Below are 20,988 nucleotides of genomic sequence, written 5' to 3'. Positions count from 1 at the left end.
GCGCCTGTCTGGCTTAGTCAACAGAGCATGAGACTCTTGATCTCGAGGTTGTTAAGTTTGAGCCCCACACTGGATGTAGAGATTACTTACTAAAAAAAAAAAAAAAAGGTTGGTGGCTCAGTCAATTGAGTGTCTGAGTTCAGCTCAGTTCATGGTCTCACGGTTCATGAGTTTGAGCCCTGCATTGGACTTGCTGCTGTCAGCACAGATCCTGCTTCAGGTCATCTGTCTCCCTCTCTCTGCCCCTCCCCTGCTTGTACTCTCTCTCTAAAAATTAAATAAACGTTAAAAAAATTAAGAAAAAAAGATTCATGATGTTGATATGTCTTATTACTAGTAATATTATTAAGAATAACAAACTTGTATTCAATAAGCCTCAAATGGGAAAGTAATGGCCGTTGAGTGTCCCTGAGGAAAAAAAGTGTTCAGAATAGGGTCAGGTGATGAGTCTGTTGTCACTTGGCACACTTGGTGGTCAGAATGGAAAGAAGAGTCAAAGAATAGTCAGAGGCTCCACTAGTGACAGAAGTGCTTCATTGCATGGAGAACCACTGCTCTCACTGGTTTTTTGTGCATTACACAGGAGTCAAGGAGTTCAGCACCTTTTTTACCCACAATGGAAACGGCAGGCAATCATCTGCAAGCTGTTTAATCTACTCTCTTCAACTTACCTGTGTTTATGAGGCCGAGGATACAGAGAGTGATCGATACATTAATCTTGGCCACTGAATGTTCCATCCTGATGGAGGAGAAAAACCCATCCAGGGCAAACTTGCTTGCAGAATAGGGCGCAATAAGTGGACTAGCCATTTTCCCTAAATAATAAGGAAATGGGTTAAGAAGGTGACCCATTTTAGCTTCTTCTGAGATGATCTTTGTTGCATCTGTAGTAGGATTTGTAACCCCTGTGGAGTCCTTTTACCCTTTGAGGCATAGTTTCTCTCTACTCCCTATAGAGATTATCATGCTGTGTTGAATTTCTGAAAGAAAAAAAAAAAGATCTTTAAGGTTTCAAAGAAACTCCCCTTGAAGAGTCTGGGTGGGGGATGGGATGGGCTGCAGGAAAGCCTTCACTGAGGAGAGATTGGTTAGATTTTAATAAGGATGGTAAATAAGTGGGACTACAAAACAGCCAGGTAATCCCACAGCTGCTACCTCTGACTCAAGAGAGCTGAGATCCAAGGGTTTAGCAAGAACTCTCTGCCAATACAACAACCAATCATTGATTTACTTTCTATACGAGGGAAATGAAAAACCCTGTCTTTCCTTTTCTTCTTAAAACTATTATTCTTACTTTCATCATCCTGGTTAATTCTCAGTCCGGTTGTTGGGAGGACATGTGGACATATGCCTCATAGGGTGATCTATTCATTATACTCTGTCCAAGAGGAGGGATTAGAAGTGGCCTGAGACCTTAGATTCTTTGCTGAACAAAGAGTTATAACAGCTACTTTGATATTCCTGTCTGCTAATTCTACAATAGGAATAATTTAAGGGTTGATCTCCACTGACTGTTTTCCTCCTGAGTATCAGTCATATTTTCTATTCTTGTATGTGGAGTAATTTTGCAATGTATTCTTGACATTGTGAATGATATGTTGTAGAATCTCTGGATTCTGTCATATTCCTCAAAAGAGTATTGAGTTTTGGTTTTGTTTTTTTTTAGGTGGGCATTTAACTTGCCTGAAATCTAGTGTCTCTTGCAGTAGATTCCAGCTAAAATCTCTGTTGAATTATTTAATCTTAATTGGGCTTCTTGGTAACTGCACTGCCCATGAGTAATTCAGGGGACAAACAGATTTTGAAAGAGTTTACATACAGAATGTGGCACTCTTCCACTGTGGCTCTTTCCTTTCCAGGATGTCCCCCTCCACTTTCTGGCTGCTACAGAAATCCTAAACTCTTCTTTCTAGTTCTTCAAGGTAGTAAGATGGCAGATGTCTATTCCAGATACAACATTGATTGTGGCCTGCCTTTAGGCATAAGCTATAATATTGGGAAACTCATGTAGTGTCAATTTCTCCTTTCAAGTGTCAACAACTCTCCAGTTTCTGTCAGCTTTCGTTTTTTCTCTCCAGTGCTTTCAGTGGTTGTTTTCTATATTTTGTCCAAAGTCTGATCTGGGGCAGGCCGATATATTAGGTACCTCTCTGCCATTACTGGAATTGGAACCTCTATAAGTTCTCAAATGAAGTTGCTTGCCAAATAAATGAATAAAGAATGGTTCATTCAATAAAGATGCTGGGTAGGTTGGTTAACTCATTGGAAAAAATTGTTATCTCCTTGTTCTATATCATATATCAAAAAAATTCTAGTTGGAAAAGTATGGCAGATGTTGTCTACCCAATATCCATTCCCTCCCTTAATAATCAAGTTTGATTTTTTCAGGACAGCAGTGTGTTCAGGTAAAAATATTTACTTCCTCAAGATTCCCTTGCTCTTTTGTGTGTCCATGTGACCTAGTTCTGGCCAATGAGAAATCTAACAGATGGGGTCTCCAGGAAAGATATTGATTTCCTGACAAAATCTGTGGATTCCGGTAGCATGCAGTTTTTACATTTTGCCCTTCTTCTTTCATTCTAAATGTAGTTCAGATGTGATGCCTAGAAATGCAGTGGTTGTTTGTGAACTTGAGGAAAAGCTACATATTAAGGATTATAGAACAGAAACATGGAATGAGATTGGATTCTTGAAGATCTAATGAGTCCACCAAACCAACCCTGAAGATATGACCTGAGAAAAAGGAACCCCTATTTAGTGTTAAGTGATTGTAAGTGGAGTTTTTGTTAAATGTGTAGCAGAATGCATCTTCTGACTGATAAAAAATAATTTAATCAGGAAAGAATAATATAGGTGAGCATTTATCAGATCCTTGGTTATGAAAGATCATTCTAACAGAAAAGTAAAAAAAAAATATGTAAAGGTAAAGAATATTTAATAATATAAAATGTAAAAGTTCTGTATGTGAAAGCAATAACTAATAATATAACTATAAAGGTTAAGAGTAAATGATAAACTAGAAAACAATTTAGAACATAGTAAACAGACAAAAGCTTAATATCTTCAATACAAATATCTTCAATTCTTATTTTTTAAGGTGCAATTTTATTTATTTATTTATTTATTTTATTTTTTATGTATTTATTTATTTATTTAAAGTGAGCACGGAAGGTGGAGAGGGAGGGGGGGAGGAAGGGAGAGAGAGAGAGAGAGAGAGAGAGAGAGAGACTATCTTAAGCAGGCTCCATGCCCCAGTGCAGAACCCAATGTGGGACTTGATCTCATGACCTGATGACCAGATCTCATGACTTGATCATGACCTGAGCTGAAATCAAGAGTCAGAGGCTTAACTGACTGAGCCATCCAGGCATCCCAAACTTCAATTCGTAGTGTATTAACTCTTAAAAAAAATACAAACAAATATTTTTAGGGAACCACTCCAACTCTATTCTCAATCATGAGTTTTGGCTTGGAATGACTGTACAGCCAAGTTCCAGGAATGGGTGTGTGGCACAAGATGTCCATCCAGAGTATTTGATACCACTATGTTGTTGACTAGTCTAGGACTAGATCAAAGACTCCATCAGGGCTGCAGGACACATTGCTGGTTGTGTAACCAGAATTTATTTAGTTCCCCCTTCTTCCTCCGTAACAGAACCCCAGTTGAGTTCATGTTTCCACCTGTTCTAGAGACTACTGGCATTCTCTCTGTATCTTTTGCTCTTCTTCTTTAGTAGTGTAATCTGTGATGTGTATCTGGGCAAATAGTTATCTGGGATAAAGTCCACATTTCTCAGCTTTTTTCAGCCAGATGTTGCCAGATGACTAAGTGTTGTCCAGTGGGTTGTAAACAGAAATGTATCATGTGATTTCTGGGATATGTCCTTAAAGACAGAAATCAGTCTCTTCCTTCCATTCCTTCTTCCTTCTTGGTGCCTGAAGGTGGGTATGATGGCTGTGGCTCCAGAACTATCTAGAACCATGAAGTGGAAGCCACATGTTGAGAACAGCAGAGCATTGAGAGAAGAGGGAAACTGGGTGACCATGGAGCCTCCATCCTAGCCCTACCTCCAGATTAATGCCTACCTCCAGACTTGATTTACCTTTTAACTTATTTAATCTACTGCTATTTTAAGTTTTCTGAATTAGAGAGCTGAACCTAATCCTTACTGATAGTACTTCTTACTTTTATGATGCCCATGTTCCAAAACAAAGTTGATACTGTTTCTAACTCTAGGGGTGGGCTTATATAATTTGATTTAATCCAATCTCCTGGCCCATAATTGATACAGAAATGGGCATTTGGCCAATTTTGGCCAATGTGACTTGAGGAGAATTTTGTTGGAGGGTCTGAGAAAATCCTTTCTTATTCTGGGAGAGTTTCTTAAAGTAGCATTTTGTTTCTCTTCTACTGGACATTTTTGTGCTTGGATATGGGGGCTAGAATTGCTACAGCTATCTTACTATCAGCCTAGGGATGAAGTCACACATGGAAGGAAGCAGAGCCAAGAGAATCATGGGGACATTGAACTTGAGCCAAGTCAACTGTGAAGCCCATCCTAAATCTGGACTTCCAGTTATGTCAAAAATGTTTCCTATTATTTAAGCTAAAAATAGACCCAAATTATTTCTATGAGTAGCATAGTGGTTGAAAGTATGAGTTTGACAGTCAGATGACCTGGGTGTGAATCCCAAGTATGCCATTTCTTAGCTGTCATATGTGGATAATAATACTGCTAAGCTGAAATAATCCATGTAATATGCCTAGCACAAACTCTGGCACATAGAAAGCATTTAGTAAATGCTATTGTTATTAGTATTCATGTTTCAAATTAGTGAGAAAAGTAGGAGCTACTCAGAAGACTATGTTAGGACAAGTAGCTAGCTACTTGGTGAAAAGAAAAGTGCCCTTGGAATAAAAGAATTTAAATTATATTAGAGAGTATACATGGAAAGTAAAATAAAAAAATATGGGTCAATGTATGATCTCAAGGTAAAAGCTACTGTTTTTTGTTTGTTTGTTTTGTTTGTTTGTTTGTTTGTTTTTTTAGAAGGGGATGGGGCAGAGGGAGAGAGACAGAAAATCTTAAGCAGGCTCTACATCCGTGCAGAGCCTAATTCAGGGCTTGATCCCATGACCCTGAGTTCATGACCTGAGCTGAAATCAAGAGTCAGCCACTCAACTGACTGAGCCACCCAGGTGCCCCAAGAGCTACTTTTTAAAGCATGAAATCAAAGGCATACATTATGAAGGAATATATAAATAGGTTCGAATATATACAATTTAAAAGGCTTCAGTATTCTAGAAATGCTCACCATTGCCTTCCTAGACACATCACCTTCAAAAAGATTTTGCCTTCCCAGGGGCACCTGTGTGGTTCAGTAGGTTAAGTATCAGACTCTTGATTTTGGCTCAGGTCATGATCTCATGGTTCATGAGTTTGAGCCCCGCATTGGGCTCTGTACTGACAGTGAGGAGCCTGCTTGGGATTCCCTGTCTCCCTCTCTCTCTGCTCCTCCCCTGCTCTCTCTCTCTCTCTCTCTCTCTCTCTTTCACACACACACACACACACACACACACACACACACACACATAAATAAACATTTACATATTTAAAAAAAGGAAACAACATTCCTAAATTTATAAAAAAAAAAAAAAAAAAAAAGATTTTGCTTTCCCAGCCATGGGAGGTCAGGCCAGTAATAGTTAATGTACACAATCACTTGAACATACATTGTAGTCTCTCTCTCAAGAAATTGAAATAAGTGGTGCAAGGATTTTAATTAGCTGCTGTTGGATTTTGAACTAAAAAGTCGTGTAAGTTTGGGACTGGGGTAGCCATCTCTAGCCATTGAAAAGAATAAACAAACAGACGAGCAGACAAACAAAATAAACACAAAAGTTGGAGTTAAATAGGAGCTAATATTTATGTAGCTCTTATGTGCTAGTCTCAAGGCTAAATAATTGCCTAAAGCTGCATGGTTAATGAGTCGGAGAACCAGGATCCAAATCAGGATTCGAATTTGACTCTAGTAGCCAACAATTTCAAGCAGTAGTTGACATTTCCTCAACAGAAGCACTGTTCTTTTTCTTTTTTTTTTAAATTTTAATCCCAGCCTAGTTAACATACAGTTATAGTAGTTTCAAGTGTATAGTACAGTGATTCAACAATCCTATATATCACTCAGGAAGAAGCCACTGTTCTTTATCTGAATATTTTTGGGGAGCCACGTGTAGAAATCAGCCATCCTGAGTTGGTGAAGATTCTCTGCTTGACCATTAAGACCCCAAATAGGCAAAATTTATGAATAGCAAAATTATTTTCACTTCTAAGCTGACAGATGAGGCTACCCATAAGTAGAGAGGGCTAGTCACTACCTGTCCCTTTGTGTTAGTTTCCCAGGCCTGCCATAACAACAAATTACCACAAACTTGGTGGCTTGAGGCAACAAAATTTATTCTCTCACAGTTCTGGAGACTAGAAGTCCAAAACCAAGGTATCAGCAGGAACACATTCCCTCTAAAAGCTCAAGTGGAGAATCCTTCCTTGTCTGCTTTTAATGTAATGTCATGTAAGCTTTTAATGTCTGCTCCCAATCATTGGTATTCCTTGGCTTACAGAGGCATCATTCCATTCTCTGCCTCTATCTTCACATGGCCTTCTCCAATTTTGTGTGTGTTGTACTCTTCTTATTAGGATACTTGCCACTGGATTTAGGCCCACCCATGTAACCTGGGATGATCTCATCTTGAGATCCTTACCTTTATTATGTCTGTAAAGACCTTTTTTCCAAATAAGGTCATATTCACAGGTTCCAGGTTGACATATCAGCCCACTATACCCTTCTTGATATTAAAAAAGATATTGACTGTGGCATTTTATTATCTTTCCAGGTAGCAACAGGGATGAAGAAGCAAGAGACCATGTGAACCCCCAGTCTGAATTCCTGTAGCAGTAATTTTTGTCTTACTAAGGGAACTTAAGTATATCCCATTTTCTGTCTTTAATTATGTCTTAGACTGTGCTCAAAGTACAAAAAAGGTTCTGAATTGTTTTGCAGGAGAAATGGAGAGATTTTGTTGTTGGTGGTGGTACTTTGTTTGTTTGTTTGTTCCAGGGAGGAGGGTGAGAGAAGAGAGAAAGGGAAAGGGGAAGAAAGGAGAGAGGGAGAGAAGCAGCCAGACATGGCAGAAAACTTCCTGAAAAATTCACCAGATAGACGCATGGCTTCAAAAGACATTTTTAGGAGCTCCTGGATGGCTCAGTCGGTTAAGTGAATGACTTTGGCTCAGGTCATGATCTCATGGTTTGTGAGTTCAAATCCTATGTTGGGCTCTGTGCTGTCAGCACAGAGCCTGCTTCAGATCCTCTGTCCCCCTCTCTCTCTGCCCCTCCCCTGCTCATGCACGCTTTCTCTCTCTCTAAAAAAAGTTAAATAAGTATTTAAAAAAATAAAAATTAAATTAAAAAAATATTTTTAAATGGTGAAGAAAAATACTGAATTATTAGACAAGGATCAAGATTGGACAAAGACTGTTGAAAAATTGTTAACCTTTATTATGAAAGCTATGCATTAGGTACAGGGTAACATAACTACCAATGGGAACTGTCAGTTTCTCAGCTGAAGACTGCATCATTATAACCATATTTTATCTCTCAAATTTTGTGAGTTGCCATTGATGTGCAAACCTTTAAACCAGTAGTTCTCAAATTCAAATATGGAGAGATGAGGCACCTGGCTGTCTCAGTTGGTAGAGCATTCAACTCTTGATCTTGGGGTTGTAAGCTTGATCCCCACATGGGGTGTAGAGATTACTTAAACATAGTAAAATCTTTAAAAAAAAAAAACCCAAGTCTGCAGAGAACCTGCAGATTTGAGTCCACTCCCTCCCCAGAGTCTTCTAGTCTGTATGCTGGGGTAGAGGGCTATGCTGAAGGGTTCAGTAGGAAAGAGGGTCTTTATCAATAAACCATACTTATGGTGGGAGGAGGAGATTCATGATGACATAAGCTCCTTAAACCTGATCTAGGAATTCCCAGAAGAAATGGGGAGGGGAGGTCTTTGGAAGGGGCTAAAGTCTTATGACAATAGTTGGGTGAGCTGTCATTAAATTATGAGTCATTGTGTCTCTTTAAAGCCCAAGCTAGTATGGCTTGGTCCCAAATCTAAACTCGATATTCAGGTGAAAAAAGATATTAGACTAACCAGGAAACTTCAAACTTTACCTCTAGGAGGTAGGTTGTGAACTCTGCTCTGATGAAAGAAGGTACAGAAGGGCCAGGAAGGTGAGGGAATAACTTGTACAAGGACTAGAGGTGGGGATGAGTTAGTTATAATGAGAAGCTAGTAGAACAAGAAAAATAATAACACTTTATTACATTTTCTCCTCTTTAGAAATATAGGCTTTAAGCACTTGTCCAAAACCAATAGGGCCTGATGTGTTATGGAATTCAGATTTTTTTTAAGTTTATTTATTTTGAGATAAAATAAAGAGAGAATCCCAGACAGGCTCCACACCATCAGTGCAGAGCCCAATTCAGGGCTCAAATCCATGAACTGTGAGATCATGACCTGAGCCAAAGTTGGGCACTCAACCAACTGAGCCACCCAGGCGCCCTGGAAATTCAGAATTATTTTTGGATTTTAGGAGGTGGTATGGGGCTTATACTGTATATTACATAACACTTCCAGTAGGGTCTGGGGAGGCATGCTGCAAGCAAACACATTATAATTTCTTCAGTAAAATATTTGAAAGTTCACACTGAGATAAAGGCTTTAAGTAGCTTCCCTTCAGTTCAAGTTAAATTAAGTACAGAGAATTAATTATGGGGGGAAAATCCTTAGTATTCAGAGCTTTCCTCACCCATAGCTTATTGGGTTTTGGAATTGCAGATAAAGGATTTTGTGAACCAGTCTAGGCTCACTAAAGGAAAGTTGAAACTAGTCAAAGAGTAGAAAAAAGAGAATAGAAGTGAGGAAAATCTCCTAGGTTCTCACTATTCCAAAACAACCTTGGTGCATTTGTTAAAGTCTGTTTTCTATTCACACAGCTGTTCTTAAACATTTTCCCATATATCACTCCTTTGCTTGTGTGAGGAAACCTCTGCATTCTGTCCTATGTAAAATATATTTTGAAGTTTCGGAAAGCTGAAAAGGGCAGTGCCTCTCTAAAAACCCAGATTTTTATTTTTTAGAAAGGTTCTGTGAGGCTCTGGACAAGATGGAATAAATCACATGTAACAGGATGTGAAAAATTGACTTCTCCTGCTCTAGTTTTAACTGAGGTTCAAAGGCCTAGAACATAGTAACTGGCCAATGCTTCCATCTTCTGAGGGGAGGTTCCAGATTGCCTGTGTCCTTACCCAGCTTGTGGTAACACAGATAAGCAAGAGAACGAAAAATCCAGAACAACAATGTGGTTGCAACATGTATACTAACCATCCTGAGGGAAAGAAGGGCTGAAGGCGAAGAGGACAGAGGGAATGGAGTAGGGAGAGGAAACGAGCAATGTCTCAGCCATCTTCCAAGAAGGAAGGTGGGCCTTCCCCTCATGTCCATCCTCGTGAGAGGAACGCTAAGGGTGCCTCATGGAGACCTTGTCCCTGGGAGTTTGAGGGGGCACCAAGGACTGGGGAGCCACCCCAGAGGCTCTGGTTATTATGGGCAAGGCCACCATGGAGCTGGTGCAGATTGTCATACACAAGGGAACTCCCTGTAGGAAGCCTGACGTCCAGCCCACACTCTCCTCACCACCCTATGGGCTTTGTCCTGGGGCCTGTCCCTTCTTCCCCAGAGTCATTTCCAATCCTGTCCCAAAGGACAGCCCCAAATGGTGCATGTATCCTCCTGTATTCCCACTGTGTTCCCAGGGCCTGAGGGAAATAAATCACATAGGCAACTTCTGCTCAGATCACAAGGAGAGCTAACAGTGTTCCAGCAGGGGCTTCCAAAGGACCCACAAAAACATCCAATGCAAGAGTCAGATTTGGTCATCCTCCCAGGTCAGAAAGCATGAACTTTGAACATTTGCTGTGGCCAAAGTTTAGTGGTATATTCGCCAGGTGCCAGCCAAGTAAGACCTTACCTATCCTGAACCTCCCTTCATCCCCATGTGCCCTATTTTCTTTTAAACAAGAGGGGCCAGAGGGGGCCTGGTAAGCAGGGAGGAGATAGGGAATGGGAGGAAGAGCTGATCCCATTTCTCTTTCCTACCCGGGAGCTTGATGAGGGGAGAGAAGCTTCAGTTAAATTACTTGTGGCCAGACATTTTAACTACCGAAGTGAGACTTTTTTTGAGACTGGAAGCAGCCAGAGGATCTTTTATTACCCTAGAGTGTGTCTGTCCACCCACGATCACATGCAGGTTCAGGGATGAGCTAACCCACAGAATGGGTCTGAGGGAAAGAATAAAGTTGTTTTCTGATTGCAGCCTACGAGATTCACTTGTTCAACTAGCAGTTAAAAAATATGCCAGAGTATGAGCTTAATTGAATCAAATGAGCAAGTAAATAAATGTACTAATTTGCATGAAGCGGTCATGAAAGTTAGGGTGGAGAAGGCTGGGTGCTTCTGCTCAAGGTTAGGTTTTGTTTACGTGGGGAGAATGGAGCCATCCCAGCAGAATAGATACATGTCGTCTCGATTTCTCTCCTGGGAAGTTTTAGACCACAAGGAAACAGAGCTCTGGTGATCATATTTTCTGAAGCAAAATATGGGACATGGAGTCTGACAAGTAAGAGTGCAGACTTGGTGATGAATGGGACATACTGTTTGCAATTAGCTCTGTCCCAGAAACGCTGGGACTTAGCCACTGTAGAAACAGCAAGAGCCAGAGGGCTGGCAGCTAAGCTGTGCGCTGGAGCTTGTTAGCTGAGAAGAAGAGGTCAAAAGCAGGCCTCAGTGCTTTTGTTCATCCACTCCACACCCTCCATCCCCAACTGCCCTGCTGAGATTTTGAAATTACAGTATTTCCATTTCAAAGGCAGATTTTAAACTGCCTGAACTGAGAGCTCAGAAGAAAGTGTGCAGGATTGAAAAGCTTCATTTCTGCCTGCCTTCAGACTTTCAGAGTGACCCCGGGCAAATGTGCCACATCTTCTACTGAGCGAGCCCCAACTTGGGGTTCACCACGCCCTGATGGCTTTGAGGCAGGGAACTCATCCTGGACCCTGCCCCTTCCATCCAGCCTTTCCTAAAAATATTTCCTTAGCTGGGCCCCTCAGGGTCTAACCTCTTTTATTGCTTGGGTTGAATCAGGGTCTCAAGATAAACCCATCTTCCTCCTCCAGGCTTTGGAGAACCTGAGGTATCATTGTTAGCATTAAGACAGCCCACAATCCATCCAGTGGTAATTGAAGCAATGGGAATGGGTGGGAATGCCCAGGAAGAGTATGTTGAGCAAAAGAGAAGAGGGCTCAGGATGGAAAGAATCTTAAGGAAACCAACAGTAAGACTTTGAGGGGGATGAGGAGAACTAAGGTGAGGCACGCAGGGCAGCCAGAGGACATGACACCCAGTGGGGGGGTGTTTTGGCTGAACACAAAAGAAGAATGTATAGTGTTGAAACAGTGCAAAATGCTGCAGAGATAAGTAAGATAAAATCTGTTACTAGGTTTTGCAAGATGATTTTGGCAAGAACTTTCCTGCGCAGGCCATGAAATGTGGCTCCTGCTGTCATGAGCATCAGCACGTCTTCCAAAACGAGAACAAAAGAGATTTTAAGAGCCCCCAGAGTTGAAGGGTGGCCCCAGCTAGTTCCACCAGCATGACCTAATCACCCATATCCAGCCTACATAGTTGTGTTTGGAAAAGGGAGAATTGTCACTGTCTTATATGCTCATCCACTGAGGGTCAGGGAGACAGTTGCATTCTGTTCACTGTAAGCCCCACAAAAGGAGCTTTAAGATTATTTAGCCACCTTTGCAAGTGTCCAGTGGAGTTTGGGAACTAGTTGAGTGCATTGTGGGATCAAATATATCAATAAGCAGCAGGTTTCTCAGACACCAAATGTGGAGCCTGTAGAGGGGGAGTTGGCCTGGAGTCATCTGCCCAGGGATGGTGGGGTGGCCTGGGCCAAGGGGGATGGGCTGATCAAAACCTAGAAGCTGAGGAAGAAGCTGAGAGGAGTGAGCTGGAGGAAGTACTAGCATGTTTCCTGCAGGGGATCTCCAAGGAACCCACGAGAAAGCCCCACAAAATCCATCCTCATATGTCATCCAAGTCACTAGACCCCTAGGATGGGGATTTTTTTTTCTTTTTTGAAATAATTCCAAACTTATAGAAGAGTTGCAAGAATAGTACAAATGACCTCCCCCACTCTTTCTGAACCATTTGAGAGTAATTGCTGTAATTGAGGTAATTGCCAATCCAACGTCCCACCACCCCTGAATGTTAGTGTGCATTTCCTACATATAGGGACATTCTCAGACATAACCACAATGCAACTATCAAAATGTGGAAAGTCATTTATTGGTTTCCTAGACCTGCCGTAACAAATTACTACAAGCTAGCTGACTTCAGGCAACAAAAATTTATTCTTTTATAGTTCTGCAGACTAGAAGTCTGAAATGAAGGTGTTGGTAGGGCTGTACTCTTTCTAAAGGCTCTAGGGGAGGGAGGGAGAATCCTCCCTTGCTTCTAGCTTCCAGTGGCTTTCAGTATCCCTCTTGGCTATATCACTCCAAACTCTGCCTCTATCTTCACCCCACTATCTCCTTCTATGTCTTCTCTTCTGTGTCTTACAAGGACACTTGCCATTGGATTTAGAGCCCACCCAGGTCATCCAGGGTGATCTCATCTCAAGATCCTTAACTTAATTACAGTTGCAATGACCCTTTTTCCAAGTAACATCACATATACAGGTTTGGGGAGTTAGGACATAGACCTATCTTTTTGAGGATCACCATTCAACCTACTCCAATATTTTATAGGATGGTACTTAAAAAAACAACAACTATCTTAGCCATTGTTAAGTGTGCAGTTCAGTGGTATTAAGTACATTCCTCTTGTTGTGCAATCATTACCACCATCCATTTCCAGAGCTCTTTTCATCTTGCAACACTGAAACTCTATGTCCATTAACAGTAACTCCTCATTCCCTTCTCCCAGCCCCTGGCAACCACCATCCACTTTCTGTCTCTATGATTTTGACTACTCTAAGTATCTTATGTAAGTGCAATTCTATAGTATTTGCCTTTTTGTGACTGGTTTATTTCACCTAACATACTGTCCTCAGGTTTCAACCATGTTGTAGCATATATCAGAATTACTTTTCTTTTTAAGGCTGAATTGTATGTATATACCACATTTTGCTTATTCACACATCTGTTGATGGGCACTTGGGTTGCTTCCATGATTTAGCTATTTTGAATAATGCTTCTATGAACACGAGAGTACAAATATCTTTTTGAGGTGTGCTTTCAATTCTTTTGAGTATGTACCAAGGAGTAGACTTTCTGGATCATATGGTAATTCCATTTTTATTTATTTTTTTGAAGAACCTCGATACTAGTTTCCATAGTGGCTGTGCCATTTTACATTCCCACCAACAGGTTTCCAATTTCTCTACATCCTCACCAGATCTTGTTACCTTCTGTTTTTTGGTTTTGGTTTTGGTTTGGTTTTTGACAATGGCTATCCCAACATTTGTTAGGTGATATCTCATTGTGGTTTGGATCTACATTTCTCTGATAATTAGTGATGTTGAACATCTTTTCATATACCTGTTGGTCATTTGTACGCCTTCTCTGGAGAAATGTCTATTTAAGTCCTTTGCTCCTTTTCGAATCAGGCTGTTCTTCTATTGTTGAGTAGGGTGGTACTTAAAGACTATGTAGATATTGTGTTTTCTATTAAACTTTTACCCACTAGTTTTGGCATCCATTGATGATTTCTGGCCAAATTATTACTATTCTTTTCAACTATTACTAATTATTTCTAATTTCATCACTCCTTCCATATTTATCATTTAGCTTTCCACTCTATGGAAATGCCTTGTCCACTCCCCATTTCTTCATGTGTTTGTTTATATCATCATGGATTTTTATTGTATCTTATGGGTTATTACCCATTTTTATCATTATTTATTCAAATGTCCCAATGGTCCCAGGTTTGGCTAGTGGGAGCCTTTTAAAAGTTTCTATGTCCTAGAACATGTGCCTATTATTCTTTGGGCAGTTAAAAAATTTCTCTTTAATGTTTATTTATTTTTGAGAGACAGAGACAGAGAGAGAGAGAGAGCACGAGCAGAGGAGGGGCAGAGAGAGAGGGAGAGAGAATCCAAAGCAGACTCCAGGCTCTGAGCTGTCAGCACAGAGCCCAATGTGGGACTTGAACCCCTGAACTGAGAGATCATGACCTGAGTTGAAGTCTGACGTTTAACTGACTGAGCCACACAGGCGCCCCTCTTTGAGCAGTTTTAAAATCACTGGCACAGGTTGGCTCATCTTATACTATTTCTGCCATTGCCCTGGAATCAACCATTTCTCCATGAATACTTGGTTCTTTTTAGTGGAGAATGATATTTAAAAAACAAGATCTGGGACACTTGGGTGGCTCAGTTGGTTGAGCAAACAACTTTGGTTCAGGTCATGATCTCATGGCTTGTGAGTTCGAGCCCCACATCGTGCTCTGTGCTGGCATGTGGAGCCTGCTTGAGATTCTCTCTGTCCTTCTCTCTCTGCCCCTCCCCAGCTCATGGTTTTTTCTCTCTCTCTCAAAATAAAGAAATAAACTTTAAAACAAGTAAAAATAAAAACCAAGATCTGGACGCTAAGTGTGCTCCCAGATCCTCTCACTAGATAGAGCTAGGGAACATATGCATACATATATAGACATACACATGTATATTTCCATATCTATTCATGCATATTAGGAATGATTGGTTCCTAGACACCCTAGGCCCAATCTAATATCACAGGGTTCATTCCAATTTTTTCCTTTTCATGTTTGTAACTCCGGCAGCAAGAACCTGGCTTCCATTATCCTCGGCATGCGTTAGTTATTTGATGAATGCCCCTCGGATGTGATTATTCTTCACTTTTTTCTGAGTCCTCTGTGTGGATGTCCTCCTCATCCCGCCTGGGCTCTGGTACTTCCTACCAGGGCACACGGGTGACCTCTTCCCTCCATATTGGCCTGCCCCTGGGCAGCACCTTTGCAGATGCCCTCATTGCCTCTCTTAGTTCTGATGCTTCAAGCCAGGTGCCACACGGACACCCTCCTTGGCCCACTTGAGCTCTGAAACTTGACACCAAGCTACCATCCCTGCCTCTTGTATGGACGCCCTCCTCATCTCATTTCAGTGTTGATATCCTGAGCCAGGCTGCCAGTGCTGCTTTCTGTCTTGTCCTAGCCTGCCCAAGTTTGACAACCTGTGCTGACAGAAGCAGTCTTTAAGGAAGATTATCCAAAGGTTATGCAAATGACTCGAACATGTCTACCGTTCTCTACCCTGCTTCTACTCCAACTCTGTCCTTCCTGTGGCCTTACTAATTAGACCTGAGTCAATGATTGTGCCTCTAGACTGGTCAAGTCATGAATAACTTGGGGGATTCACTTATAAAATTCAGCAGAGCCAATTAGATACCTCTTCTGTGAGAGGATTTGGAGTTGGGAGATTGAGAGACCAAGGGAGCTGGCAATGGGGCAGAAGTTAAAAGCATATTGAGAGATGTTAGGCTGACAAAAGGACAGTGGCAGCCAGGTTGAACTAGGTGCCAAAGGAAGCAAAAGCTAATGCAGAGAGAAGGAGAGCAAATGTGCTGAGCAAAGCAGGTATGGCAGAACCATGCTATCTCTGGGAGATCCTGACCTGGCCTTATTTCCTGCCACTGTCTCAGCTGCAATTCCCACAGGACCAGCTGTCTTCCCAGGGATGGGCTGAGACCGATGTACGTCCAATGTGGGCCAGTCATTTGGCACCCCTTCAAAATAATATTCTTTAAATATTGTTTAACTAGACAGTACAGGGAAAGACTAATTTTCTAATGCTAGAAATAAAGGATTTATTATAGGCACTTATTAAATGGGAGTTCCTGAACCAGACAACTTCATGGGAAAATAGGAAGTAATTTAAAACCCATATAGTAAAACGGACTATGCAATAATTGGATCCTGACTTTAAGTCGGCTGTGATGGCTGACTTCAGGCACATGTCAGCTGGCTATTTTCAGTGTGGTGGCTTTGCTTGCAGATTGAAAGACAAATTGAAAAAAATTCTACAGTAAATGTTTTTGTACATCCATCTGTGACTGGATTGATGATTATATCTTGATAGAGTCTCAACATTATGTTTGCTAAGTGAAATGATGGGAACACTTTTGAGGCTATGGACACATATTGCCAAATTGCTTAAGAGAACATGAAAAATAAAGGACTAGACTTTTAATAATCAATGGTGGAAACGAGTTAAAATTAATAAAAGAACAATACTCTTTCTTACTAGGTGTATATGAGAGTGCCCATCTCCAACCTACTCTGTGGAGTTAACAAAGTTCTCAACAACTGACAATTTTGTAGGCAAACAAACAAACAATACAGTAGTCCACTCCTACCATGGCATTTAGTGGTTTGAATTTGGTAACGTAGCATTTTTAGTCACTTGAATTTGCTTGTTGCCTTGTGAGATTGGGCACAATCTCTGTCCCCACCTCCCCCCCAAGTCAGCCATCATGAGAGGAGAAACATTTTGCTTCTGGTTACCATATAGAATTCCATCTCTTACTTTGGTTTTAAAAATTATTCTAACTTTTTTGGGGCGGCTGGGTGGCTCAGTTGGTTAAGCGGCCGACTTCGGCTCAGGTCATGATCTCACGGTCCGTGAGTTCGAGCCCCACGTCGGGCTCTGTGCTGACAGCTCAGAGCCTGGAGCCTGTTTCAGATTCTGTGTCTCCCTCTCTCTGACCCTCCCCCGTTCATGCTTGGTCTCTCTCTGTCTCAAAAATAAATAAACGTTAAAAAAAAAATAAAAAATAAATAAATAAAAAATAAAAGTTATTCTAACTTTTCTAATTATTCAAATTATTCTCAGCTCATTGTACAAGAAACAGCTCTGAAGTCTATAAAATGAAAGGCAAAAGACTCCTTCTTTAAATAGAGTTGTGGTCATACTATATGTACTGTTCTCTAAGTTACTTTTCTTTTAAAACATTATGATTTTATAGTCAGTATGTGTAAAAATTTATAAAGCATTTCACTATAATTTAGAAACCTATCACTAGTGGTGGACATTCAGATTGCCTTCAGTTTTTCATGACTGTAAACAATGTAACGATCACTTACACTGGAATGAGGGCTCCACAGTAATGCACCTTGTCTCGCCTTCCTCACTCCCTGACAAAGCCCTGGCATCCGCACAGTGTGTGGCTCAGAGTGGACCCTTGATTTATATCATTTGAAGATGAATGAATGTAATTTGGGAACATTTTTGCAACTTTATGTGTAGAATAAACTTCTCAGATGTAAAGTTATGCCCTCTCTCCCCACCCATTCCTAATCTTGAAGTACCTTAGGTGGTCTTCTACTTACTGAAATCGATACTTATTTCAACAGGAATTCTCCTTGGGTCAAGCCCAACTCTCTCAAGCTATATATTCACACCATGCCAAATTCACTTTTCACTTTATTAATTTTATATTTAGCTGTGTTTCAAACATATGACTTTGCCAATGTTTGCAACAAGAAGCTGCAGATAAAATCAATTAGGTGTCTTTATTATTAGAAAAGTTTTGCTAACATCTCAATGGGCAGGAGAATGGGGGAAAAATTCACAGAATAGAGAATATAAATATCCTATAAACACATGAAAATGAAATGAATTCAATCGTTACCTGACTTTTGTTAAATATCTACTACATGCCAGATGCTATTGTAGGAAATAAGGATTTTATGGTAACCAAAAATAAAATACTACTGCTCTCAAAGAGACAGGGACCTCACATGTCCCATTTCACAAATAAAGATTTTAAAATTTTAACTACTAAACTCCTTTTTCTTTTACCTACAAAAATTGTCAATTGCTGAAAACTTTGTGAACTCTGCAGACTAGGTGTGAGAGGAACACTCAGGTCTATACTCAGAGTGGGAATGGGGCATGATGCTTATACTCATATAAATTCCTTTTTTATTTTTGTGTATTTAAAAAGTCTAGTCTCTTATTTTTCATTGTATCTGAGGCAGTTTGGAAATATAGCAATAGCCTTAAAAATGTTTCCATCATTTCACCATCATCATTTCATCATTTCACCCATCAGTAAATCTAGTGCTAAGAATTTATCTAGGAAATAATCATCAACTTAGTGACAGGCTAACATATAAGACATCTATTGCAGGGTTTTTAAAGGGTTTTTTTTTAAATATTTATGTTGAGAGAAAAAGAGAGAGGATGTGCACATGTGGGGGAGGGACAGAGAAAGAGGAAGAGAGAGAGAGAATCCCAAGCAGTCTCCATGCTGTCAGTGCAGAGCCCAACGTGGGGCTCCATCTCACAACCATGAGATCATGACCGTGAGACATGAGACCATGATCTAAGCCAAAACCAAGAGTCAGAGGCTTAACTGACTGAGTCACTAAGAGGCCCTGCAGGATTTTTAAAATAGCAAAACATTGGAAGTAACCTAAATATCTGGCAGTAGGAAAATAATTGTCCTATATCTATATCTATCTATATCTGGAAAGAAATTCTCCAAAATATTGGCATGATTATGAATGACTTATTTTCAGTTTTATACTTTTCTTCATTTTTCAGATTTTCATAATGTGTGTGTATAATTTTTAAAATCATAGAAACTTTAAGAAACTTTAAGAAAGTTGTTGGGCCATTGCTCTTTTCATTACTTTGTGCCTTCAATTTACAGTCTTTTATTTACGAAAAACAGTGTTTTATGAGAAATTGATTACAGATACTATTTGCTTCCTGCAGTATCTCTTTCTTTTGCCTATAATCTTATCTATATACTGACCTTATTCTTTTGTTGTTGTTGTTAAGAAAATTCAAGAGCCAAATTTGAAACTTAAGCACAGCATCTATGTGGAGTCTAATTTTGGCACTTTTAAATATTCTTTTCTTTTTTTGTTTTTCGAGTTTATTGAAGTATAGTTGACACACAATGTTACATTAGTTTCAGGTGTTCAACATAGTGGTTTGATAAGTTTTATCTTCTTTTCTTAAGACCTAGTTTTCTACTTGTGTATTTCCGAATAGAGTATATTTGTTCTAAGCCTTTTAAAAGTCCTTGGTGAGTAAATGTAGGCATGAAGAATGGTAGAACCCTCCTATTTTCACCAGGAAGGGCACCTGAACAAAATCAATTGTCTAGTAGCATTAAGGAGCTATGACTCCGTAAGCCCACCCACCCCCACCCCAGCCTTTCAAGGGGGAAATTTGGAGCAGTGGCTGTCCTGGATAGCATCATATTGTTCTTAACCTATACTAAGTTGTTACTATCTTCAGCAGGGAGTCATCTCTCCCCCTTCAAATCTCTATGTGCCCCTCTTGCAGGGCTGAGTCCCAGAACCTGAAGATGAGTCCAGCAGGTTCTGTCTCAGTCCTTCATGTTTGCCTAAACACAATCTCTTGAATTTAGGCAACAATGACTCCTGAAATTTCTATGTCCAAGTTGTTGATTCTTACTTGAATCTCCTTTTTGGCCTTCTTCCAGACCTTGTAGATGACATCTATACATGTACATACCTCCTCTCCCACTGTCTCTCCCCATTCCCCTCAAAACAGTGTAAATCTGCAGCAGCACCCGCCTCCTGCCCATGTAAACACCTCTATTCACATACACAAACACTTCTACTCACCTTGGAAAGTATGGTTCCTGAAAATGATTTCTGAGGTAATTGGATTTAAGGGTAAAGATTCGTCTTAGAAAAATATAAAGCAATTGGGTGAATGATAAATCATCCCTTCTTATTCTAACTCCTAGGCCCCTTTGCATCCTAGACATTGACCTTGACCCTCCTCTCCCCACTGCACTCCAAGGCATATCCATACACTGAGGCATTGTTTAGGGCTTTTCAGGAAAAAGTAGGTATACAGAGCTGAAGGGAGGGATGAGATTAGCATCTGTATATTCTTGTCTTGATGCAAAACACCATTATGGGTATTCCAAATCCTGTTAGTTGATATGTGTAGTTGAGAAACCTGGTTTCCCCCCCACCCCCACTCCCCCTCTTCGTAATGTTGAATTCTTGAAACAGGTTTGGACCACACAGGCAGCCCTTAACCGACAAACAGGTTAAGGTCCAACAAGTGACTTCATACATTGGTTTGAGTTTTCCCACAAAAGCATTGTCTTATGAGGTATTTGCCGCTGGCTACTCATCTCATAATATGCCTGAAATACTACACATCTATGTAAAAAAAATATATGAAGCAATTCTGGAAATGAATAAACCAGAAAAGGAATACATTTGAATAAAACTTAAAAAACATATACAGAAAGTTGATCATTTTAAAAGAGGACTTACTTGGAGAATCATGAATAGGTAACTGGAGACCCTTATGGAGCTCTCAATGAGAGGTCTGAGCATTCACAGTTTATTGGCAGGGTTCTCTTATTCCTTTAGTTTTTCATTTTGAATATTTAAAGAAACTCAGTCTTTTGTTATGTCTAGTTGCACTTCAAAATATGTCTTAACGTTTTTCTTGATATAGAAGAATTAATATCCCTACATTTATCCTGGTCCAGTGTGGTTAGTATTTTTAGTATAACTGTTGTTAGTAGTATTTGTATCACCAAGAGAGCCAAAAAAGAGAGGTGGGGGGGAGGAAGTAGAATTTTAAAGGTAATTTTCCAAAATGTAGTAGATTAGAGGAAGAGGAAATGTTTAAAGGCTCTGGTGATAGCTGGAAAGAACTTCATGTGAAGTGAGATTCTTAAGAGGAGAAAGAGACAGGGAATCACAGAGTTTGTCTATGACAAAGGAGGGGCGGAGAAGCAGCATTAGAAGTTGGATTCTGGCTGTCACGTGTGTAACTGA

General features: G+C 40.3%; 1 protein-coding gene across 11 annotated transcripts in view; it reads right to left on the bottom strand.

The window, feature by feature from the left end:
• HSD11B1 (hydroxysteroid 11-beta dehydrogenase 1) overlaps positions 1-20,988 on the bottom strand; it is a 55,572-nt gene that overhangs the window by 2,245 nt on the left and 32,339 nt on the right. For all 11 annotated transcript variants that reach the window (XM_053909129.1, XM_053909127.1, XM_019429555.2 and 8 more), the window contains one exon: positions 672-815. In XM_053909129.1, the coding sequence (XP_053765104.1) occupies positions 672-815 (144 nt within the window). The remainder of the gene's footprint in view (positions 1-671; positions 816-20,988) is intronic.

The sequence above is a fragment of the Panthera pardus genome, unplaced genomic scaffold (genome assembly GCF_024362965.1).
Source record: "Panthera pardus isolate Hobbes unplaced genomic scaffold, ASM2436296v1 HiC_scaffold_21, whole genome shotgun sequence".
Classification (NCBI taxonomy): domain Eukaryota; kingdom Metazoa; phylum Chordata; class Mammalia; order Carnivora; family Felidae; genus Panthera; species Panthera pardus.
This window is presented reverse-complemented; position numbering and strand designations above follow the sequence as displayed.